This window comes from Odocoileus virginianus, chromosome 20 (assembly GCF_023699985.2).
Source record: "Odocoileus virginianus isolate 20LAN1187 ecotype Illinois chromosome 20, Ovbor_1.2, whole genome shotgun sequence".
Lineage (NCBI taxonomy): Eukaryota > Metazoa > Chordata > Mammalia > Artiodactyla > Cervidae > Odocoileus > Odocoileus virginianus.
The window spans coordinates 47,621,098-47,630,623 of NC_069693.1; the positions used below are offsets into that span (position 1 = coordinate 47,621,098).

The 9,526-nt window shown below is 59.0% G+C and overlaps 1 protein-coding gene across 1 annotated transcript; it reads right to left on the reverse strand.

Moving 5' to 3' along the window:
- Positions 1–607: 607 nt before the first annotated feature.
- On the reverse strand, positions 608–5,107 carry FOXF1 (forkhead box F1). The gene is made up of 2 exons (XM_020892035.2): positions 3,530–5,107; positions 608–2,090 (listed from the first exon to the last, which is right to left on the reverse strand). The coding sequence occupies exons 1-2, from the start codon at positions 4,674–4,676 to the stop codon at positions 1,930–1,932; spliced, it is 1,308 nt and encodes a 435-aa protein (XP_020747694.2). The 5' UTR covers positions 4,677–5,107; the 3' UTR covers positions 608–1,929.
- Positions 5,108–9,526: the final 4,419 nt, after the last annotated feature.

Consider the following 9,526-nt stretch of genomic DNA (forward strand, 5'->3'; position numbering starts at 1 on the left):
TTTTCTTGTTCAAAGTTTACTTGCTTCTCCATTGGGGAAAACCAAGTGTAGGGCACCAAAAAAAAAAAAATCCTATGAAAAAAATAAAACCTTAGAAGATGCTCCATGATTTATAACAGTTGGAAACAGTAAAGTTTGAAACTCAAAATACAATTCTCATTGGTCCTGGAGTGACCAAAAAGAAACTGTAAAATATTTTATATATATATATATATATATGCATGCACACACACACACATATATATGCATGTTTTTCCCTGGGGGAGGGAAAACTACAGTTTTTTTTTTAAGTTTGATTATTTTTTTAAAAACAAGAAATGACATTTAGAGGGGCAAAGGTTCTTCTTAAAAAACAGAAGCCAAGAAAAATAGTTACTCTTGTCCAGATTTCACTTCAGTGTGAAATGAGTGAAAAAAGAAGGATTAGCCAAAAAATAAAAAGGGGGGAAAAGGATTAAGAATCATCCATACTTTAAATACGAAAAAGAAAAAAAAAAAAAAGGCTGGTGATCCCAGGCCGGTTACTGTCTATATTTTGAAGATATTCTGCAATCCCAATAAAATACTCATGCAATTTTATTTCTAGTTGATACAATATAAGGCCATATACAAATGTTATACATTTTTATTTTTGTTCTTTTTTAGGAAAAAATACACAAAAGGCAAAAACATCCTCAAATTGTCATTTTTATACAGTGCAGAAGGAAATTTAAAATACGTGTCACAAACGCTGCACCCCAGCAGCCAAAATACTAAAAAAAAGGGGGGGAGAGTCCTTCATTTTATATATATATATATTTATATAAAACATATGGAAATTTGTCTTTACACAGATCGGACTTAGTTTCAAATTTACAATGGATATCTAAAAAAAAAAATTCTACGCGGCAAATATTGCCAACAAAGTTACACCATTAATACTGATAAACGGAGGAGCCTATGCGGTGTTTCGGTTATTAGGGAAAGAAAGTAGAATAAATAACAGGATGAGCCTTGCTATCGTTTTTTAAAAAAAGTGCCTTAACCTTTCTGCGTCACCGCAATCCTGACTCAGGGCGCTCGGCGGGCCTTCCCCATCCCCACGGTGCCCTGCCTGCCTCACGCTCCCACCAGAGGGTTTACAGTAGAGATCGGAGACCCACCAAACAAGTCAAAACGAAGTTCGAAATCAAACCAAAAAAGCCTGAAGAGAAGGAAGGAGAGGAAGGCGGAGGAGGATGGTGGCAGAGGCCGGGAGAGCCGCCTGCTTCTGGGCTCCTGGTTTCTTTGCTAAGATGAGCAGTGGCTTCAGAAATGCAAGTTACTCGCACAATGATCCACCTGTGGCTGACGGGAAGACTTCTGAGGTGGGGAGGGAGAGGGCGACTTCTTGTCACCTCCTCCTTTCCCTACAAGAGACGGCTCTAAAAAGGAGACGCGCATTCCAAGACATTCTTTCAAAAAAAATTAAAAATAAAACGATAAATACTCAACCAAAAAATAAAAGTATTTGATAATGACGGTTTCACACGTTTGCCTTTCTCCTAAAAACCTTCCCCGACATTCGCCGTGGATAGGGGAGAGGGGGAGAGACCGCAGCAGAAATAAGTGTTCAGATGTTGAGAGTTCTTCCCCAACACAGCACCTTCTCAGCTGGTTTCAGTCCGATCAAAAATAGATAGTTATTTATCAACAGCTGCAGTCAGATCAGGCCCCCGCCATCACCATTTAAAAAAAAACTGTTGAGGGAGTGGTGGGGGGGGGAGGTGCCGACCTCACTGGGTCTTTGCCTCCTGGGATCCCTTTCCCAATAATCCGGTTGGGGAGGGGTCAAACCCTTTTCTTCTGCCGACGGTTATACCTCAAAAAAAAAAAAAAAGCAGTTTCTGGTGACGGGTTCCAAAGTCCCTGCGCCCAGCCCCTGCCTGGAGGGACCCTGGAGCTGTGGCCTCACATGACACAGGGCTTGATGTCTTGGTAGGTGACCTGCTGGTGGTAGTAGGAGCCGCCGCCGGCCGAGTGCATGGACGAGGATGCCATGGTGTTGAAAGAGAAGACGAACTCCTTTCGGTCACACATGCTGGGTGACTGCGAGTGATACCGCGGGATGCCTGTGGGGGTGAGGCGACAGGAAAGGGGGCGTTAAAGGGTGGCCTCCAGAGGCCCGGGCTCCAGGTGGAGAAGCACCGTTACCGTGGGTCGCGTCCCGGGGGCAGGTCTGCCTGGCTCCTCGCTGGGCCGACGCCTCCCCAAGTCCCAGTTCCCGATTTCAGGTCTCAGCCGGGCCGGCGCCCAGAGGGAAGAGTCCCCAGACACGAACAAGGATCCCTGCAACCCTGAGTGCCCGCTGCCCCGGCCTCTCCCTCCACAGACACCGAGCCTGGCTTGGGGGGCTTCCAGTGGCTGACGGGGAAGTGGTCAGAGGGGCCAGCAGGGAAGATCCAGCGGCCTCCACTTCCAGGGCAGCCTGAGGCCTGGGCCTGGCGCCGGGCAGCCACCTTCCAGCCCCCAGAGATGGCGGTGTCCCTAAAGCAATGAGCCAGGCCGGCAGGGGCCAACACAGGGGCAAAGAGGGCTTCTCCAGAGGAAGAGTCTTTGGGGAGCCAAGCCTGCGGGACTGCTGGAGCCCCCGCTGGAGTTTGAAGCAGCCCCAGCTGGGCGACCCCCATGGAGACAGCCCTCCAGCCTCCAGGCCCGGCTCCTGCCTCCTGCCGGCTGCTGACAGCTGACTCCTGACAGGCCCCTGCTTGGATCCCTCCAAGTTCTTTCAAGAACCAGACCCAGAAGGCTACTAGCACGTGCTGAGACTGAGGATCCAGAGGGGAAGATGGCTGTGCATCTTTTTTCCTCAGGGGGGACTGCAAGCGGAGCGGTACCTGTGGGCCTGGAAACCTGGATCCTGAGAAACAGAATCTGTTGGGGCCTGCAGCTCAGACCTTTAATCTGGGCCCCTCTCAGCCTCTGTCGCCACAAAATGCCCCCTACTCAACGTTCGCATGCCCCAGGCCTGGTTCCCGAAAGGCCGGGCTCTGAGCGCCAGCGCAGAGCCCCGCCGGCTTTGGGCCTAACTCTTCGTCCTGCCCGGCTCAGAGCAGAGGCCGCTCTCCCGAAGCAGGGAGAGTGAGCCAGCTGCCCCGGGGATGGGCCAGCTCCATCCTGGGAACTCGCCCAGGTGTCAGGGGGTTAAGGGACCTGAGGGGACTTAGAATATTGGAGTCTAAGTCTTTGAGGTGAGGATGGGGCCTACCTGGCCAGGCTGGGGCAGCCAGCATCTATCTGGGCGTTGAAACAGAAAGGAAAACGGAATGTTAGTCTATGGGGGGGACTCCAGGCTGCATTCAGCCCTCAGACGGGGAGAGGTGGACAGAGAGACACCTTGGGCAGCTGAGGACTCCATGGTGCAGCTTAGGGACTGGCACCCCATGAATGTGGCCACAGGCTCCAGACCAGGGCGCCAGTAGTCTGGGGGCTAAGTCTATAGTGCACTCACAGAGGTCCACCACACACCCCCACCCCCAATCCTGGGGACAGCTCGGGGCTCCCCACTCACCTTGTAGCTCAGCAGGGGCGTTGTGACTGTTCTGGTGCAGATATGGCTGGTCCAGGGAGTGCGTGGAGAGGCTGCCGGACAGGGGGTTGGCCGCGGGGTTGCAGGGGGACAGGGGCTGCTGCTTAATGTAGGAGGCGCTGCTGTTGAGCGCCGCCGAGGCAGAGGGAGGCCAGGCGGCCGCTGAGCCCGAGTAGACGGCGTGGGGCTCCATGACCCCGCCAGCCGCCGCGGGCAGCAGCGGCGAGGCGGGCACCGAGCCGTCGTGGTGCGGGTACTCGCCGGCCGCCGTGCCGCCGCAGCTGCCCATGTACGAGTGGCCGCCGTTGGCAGGCAGGTGGGGCACCGAGTGGCTGGGCAAAGCCATGCCGTCCACATTGCCCGGCAAGTGGCCGTTCATCATGCCCAGACCTCCCTCCAGCGCCAGGCTGTTGGGCGGGCACGAGAGGCCGCCGGCAGAGCCCTGGAAGCTGTAGGTGTCCGGGAGGTGGTTGAAGCCGAGCCCGTTCATCATGCTGTACATGGGCTTGAGCGCCTGGCATTTCCTTCGGAAGCCGCGTGGCCGCCGCCGAAAGGAGCCCTCCTCGAACATGAACTCGCTGGCCGGGTCGATGGTCCAGTAGTGGCCCTTGCCCGGCCGCCCGAGGCCCTTGGGCAGCTTGATGAAGCACTCGTTGAGCGAGAGGTTGTGGCGCACGGAGTTCTTCCAGCCCTGGTAGGAGCCGCGGAAGAAGGGGAAGCGGCTCTGCAGGAACTGGTAGATCTCGCTGAGCGTCAGGCGCTTGGTGGGCGAGCTCTGGATGGCCATGACGATGAGCGCGATGTACGAGTAGGGCGGCTTCTCCGGGCGCCGGATGCCGGCGTTCGTCTTCTTGGCCTTGGACGGGCCGGACGACGCGGGGTCCATGGCCGCGCCGCCTCCCCCGCCGCCGCCGCCGCCGCCGCCGCCGCCGTGCGGTGGCTGCTGCTTCTCGGGCGCCGAAGACATCGGGTGGCTGCTGCCGCCGCCGCCGCTGCCGCTGCTGCTCTGCGCGGCCGACGAGCCGGGAGGAGGAGGAGGAGGAGGAGGAAGGGGAGGGGGAGGGGGAGGGGGAGGGGGCCGGGGGGGAGGGGGCTGCGCGCGCGGGGCTGGCTGCACCTCTGCCGTCATCGGCGGCCGCTTCTCCGGAGCGAGCCTCGGCGCACCCTCCCCCGCCCGCGCGTCCTCCCCGAGGAGCGGCCGGGTCCGCGGGCGGTTGGCGCAGAGCCCCCCGCTCTCCCTCCCGCTCCCTCCTCCCCCCCTACACTCCTCCCTCTTTCCCTCCCGCCCTCCCACAAGGGAAGGAGCCGAGCGAAGGCTGAGAGCAGCCTCTTTGCAGCCTGGGCGGAGGCCTCGAGGAAGCCCCCACCGCACACACACCGTTTTTTTTGGGGGGGGGTAGGCACCCCCTCTCGGGCCTGTGGCCGTGCGCCCCCGCGGGGAGCAGCGCTCGGTCCTCGCCACCCGCGGCGCTCGGCTCCAAGACTCCAGCCGAGGCCGCCCGCTTCGTGTTGTCTCTCGGCGGCGGCGTCTCGCGCGGGCCGGCGTAAGACCCTCCAGGAGTTCCCTCCCCTCCCCTCCCAGCCCCCTCCGGCACCCCGCGGTGGTGGGCGCTTAAAGGGCCCCCACCTTCGCCTCCCAGCGGCCGCCGGCGGAACCCACCCCGCCTCCACCAACCTGGCGAGCAAGTGTTAATGCGCCCTCGGCCCGGGGTTCAGCCCAGCTGCGCGCTGGCCACCCCCCCCCCCCGCCCCCCACCCCGCCTTCCCTACCCGGGCCGCGCGGAGGAAAGCGCAGCCGGAGTCCCGGGCCTTCCCCGACGCGTACTGCCCGGTGGCGAATCGCAACAGCAGTGGCGGCTGTGGCCGCCGGGTCGTGGCCATCGCGGGCACAGCCGGCTCGGCTACGAATCCCCGCGGCCGGCGGGCGGGTGTTCCAGCGAGGGACCGCCTACCCTCTCTCCCCGCCCCGGGAAGGACTGCGCCGCGCCCGGGACTTTTCGGACTCGCCCAGAAGCGCGCAAGCAGGCGGGCAGCCGCTGGAGCCGAGCGCGGGCGGAAAACGAAAGCGCAGGGCGGATCGCTGCAGCTTTGTCTCTGGCGCCGCGGGTCGTTCGGGGAGCGAGTGAGAACCTCTGGCCTTGCGGGGAATCAGGACCCCACGGGCTCCTTCAACAAGTGGCGGGGCGCATTCACTAACTTGTGCACTCGTGCGTACACCGATGCACAGGCAAACGCGGTAAATTTCGCAGACTCAGACCTGCAAACCAACCGCGTTCGTTCCCACTCACGCACACACGGCGCTCAGGCATGTGCCTGTCCACTCACGCGCTCGCTCACGCACACACAAAAGGCCCACAGGAGCTTCAGTTCGCACCTACTCTCACTCGTGTGTACATCAGCCACGCTCTGATCTGAGCCCACACATAGCTCAGCTGACACCCCCACCCCCAACATACACGCTGAAAACCCGCCTATTTGGCCCCGCGATGCTTGTGTCCCCGCTTCGCAAGAGCAGGTTCCGATTTCTCGCAGATGGTAAAGGCCCTGGCAGGAAGTTTATACGGCTCAACGTAAACACGTTCTGGGGGATTCTTTAATAATAATAATAGAATTCCGCGTGCGCGGGGGGGAGTTGGCCTAATGCCCCTGTGGGCTCGGCCTACCGCCGCCGCGGGGGCCTCTGACACTGCGCGCCAGGCCAGGTTCCGGAAGGCAGTCTGCGCGGGCGGTGAGCGCGGGCCCGGGCGGCCCTCGCGCGCCAGGCTGCCCGCAGCAGGGGGCTCGCACGCAGCCTTCCCCCACCACCCTCCCGGCGTTGGGGTGTGGGCTAGGATGAGGTGGGAGGCAGAGGCGCCGGGCGCAGGACGGCGCAGGAGCCGGGCGCGACGTCGCACGCGGGGAGCCAGGTGAGTGCAGTTCGCTCCGCAGACTTCCGAGGAAGGAGGCGAGGGGTGTTTTCGCGGGTCATCTAGAGGAGCCAGGACGCCGTGCCCCGGCGCGAGCAGGGACGAGAGGCGTGTGCCGGGCTCGGAGTGTGGCACCGCGGCGCTTTTCAAAGCCCACCGGCCTCCCTGGTTTCTCTGGCCTCCTTGTCACCCGCTGACCCACCCCTCCCTCGCTCCGACGCCTGCTGCCTCGGCGGTAGACGCCTCGTCGCCTTCGGGGCGCCTGGCACGTCCGTGCGAGGAGCTGGGCGTCTTGGCGGCGTAGCCTGCCCTGGCGGAGCGCGCTCTAGGCAAAGCCACCTTCTCTGCGCCGCGCTTCCGCTCGGCTCTCCCGGGGTCTCGGCTCCGCACGCTGGCAACGGCCGGTTGGGGAAGGGGGGAGTGAGAGACGTGACCGCCTAGTGTGTGGTTGTGTCTTCGCGCAGGTAGACGCGCGCTGGCAGACCCATCTCCGCTAGACACAGTCCAGCCGGCACCCGCCGAACGCAGGCATCCTGAGCACGGCGCGCGGCCTCCATCCGTCTTTCCAGAGAACACCCCTCACACGGCTCAGGCGCCCCAGCCCTCGCACAAGCGCTCAGGCCTTGCCTGCCCGCTGAGGACACACTTTCGGTTACGTGCGAACACTCCTGCCCTGCACGTTGGCCCACGCACAGCCGGCCCCACAAGCACAGCAGCTCCACTCGCGCGCGCGCGCGGCCACGCACACGCACTCTCATATTCTCTCTCTCCGTCACTTTTTTTTTCCTTCCACCAAACGGCAGCTGCAGGGTGGGAGGCCCCGCGGCGCCTGGAGGGAAGTTCCCGCGAAGGGGTCGCTACCGCCTGCTGCTGGGAACACGTCTGACCTTTATAGAAGAGAAGCTAGCCCGGGAGATGGCCCTCTCCCAAGGCAGCGAGGGGCGAAGGCTCCCAGAAAGTGATAGTGACCCCTCCCTTTCTCTCGCTCCTCCCCCACTGACAGCTCGCCTCCAAAATGAGGGGACTGTATGGAGCATGAAGATGGGGGGCCTTTCCCCAGCAACCCCCTTCCCTCTAGGCCCTCTCTTAGGTGGGGAGAGGGCTGCAGAGTCCATCCTTGGGCTAACCCAAGATCAGTTTTCCTAGCTCCTGCACATCACTGTTTCTCACCGACTCCCTGTGGGGGCTCCTGTGGGTTGGGAAAAGGCTTTGGCGTTCCTGGAAGGAAGTGTGGAGCTGGGCCCCACCTGGCCTCCACTTACCCCTGAGGTCTAGCAGTAGAACAGACTTTGCAGGGGGAAGGCCAGCAGTTACTGTGCCCAGAGAGGGGCTGAATGGCCTCGGAGCCTCAGGAGTGTGGCAGACTGGAGGCTCTCCCTGCCCCCACATCTCCACCCGGACAGCAGGTAAAGGGGGAGGAAATGTGCTCCAGTTCTGTGATCTGGAGGCCCCCCATTATGGAGAGAACCACAGGCATGGCGAGGAGGGCTTTCCAGGTGCCCCAGACCAAGCTTTAGGCTCTTCAGATGCTCCCGAGAGTTCGCGCCGATCGTTCGTTTTGGAAATGGAGAAACTGAGGCCCTGGCCTGGCTCCACCGGTGCTGCCGAGCGAATACCTTTCTGTGGTTCTTCTCCACCTCCAAAGGCTGGCTGTTGGAATTTTACCCTCCCAGATGCCTCCTCACAGGCCTGGGGTGGAGAGAGTGAGTTTTAGAAATGCTTCTGTTGCCCCCACCCCCATCCCTGGCTTTCCAGGCTCAATGGTACTGAGACCCATTGGAGAACTGGTGGTGATAGAATAACAGACACCACAAGCACATGGTAATAATAGAACTTATCGACTGTTGGCCATGCAGCCAATGCTGAGCTTCGCCTTATGAACACCTCTCGAACGTTCTTAACCTTTCTCTGGGCTGTGACTCCCTTTGATGAGCTGTTGAAATCTACAACCTTACACACACCCCTTCCAAAGGACATATACCTGTGACATTTGTAGAATGATTTTCAAGGTTTCACCAAATTCGTGTGAAGCCCACACGTGAATCCACAACCTCGAATCCATGAACTAACCCAAGACTCTGGCTAACATCCTCAAAGATACTTTTCTAACCTTCACAGATGGTCCTACCAGGTCAGTATTGTCCCTCCCTTTACAGATGGATTCAGTGACGTTGCCTGGTGTCTTAGTTCACCCTGCAGAACTAAGATACAGCCCCTGAGTACAGGGCAGAGACCCTCTACCTGTAGATCCACAATCGGATGTGATCTGGCTTTGAATCCAGCCTTCACTGTGTAGGAATGTTGCATAAGCCATTTGTGCATTTGTTTCTCCTGGTTTTTTTTTTTTTTTTTTTTTGCAGGGAGCCGGCAGGAGTTGTTGATTTATCTTTCCGCAGTGGACTCATTGGGTAAATTTCAGGTGTGCAGTTGATTTGATACATGTATATGTTGCAAAAATGACCCCATCCTGTCACATAGTTACCATATCTTTTTCTGCGGTGGGAACGTTTAAGATCTCTCAGGACCATTCAAGTATATGATACAGTGTTATTAGCAGTGATTCCCCATGCTGAGACCTGGTGTCTTCATCTGGAAAAAAAAAAGCGGGGGTGGGGGGAGACTGAATAACGGCATCTTTTTCTTAGAGCTGTTGGGAGTCAGACTAGACTGCCCAGAAAGCCAGGCTATCCAAACAGACAGAAACAAACAAAACCCCCAGGGGCCCAGCTCCAGGGACGGTCGGAGAAAATGCAGACGGGGGATTCCGGCTGCTTTCTGCTCTCGTGCAAAGATCCATCAAGAACCCCCTGCCACCCCAAATCAAATCTGCGCTCCAGCGCCAGCCCCAGGAATCCCCAAATGGGGAGGGGGCTGTAAAAACAGACACGCCTGCCACGTCTCCCACTCCCCAAGCCCGAGGTATTTTTACTGGCTAATTGCTTAAGTGAAGCCGCCCGGGCCGAGAGCGCGCCGTAACCCGAGCAGGGAACCAGATCCAGCTCGGATTGTGCCCGGGCCGGCAGCGCGGGCGGGGGCGGGGGCGGCCGCCGACCACCCACCGCGAGGGCAGCCG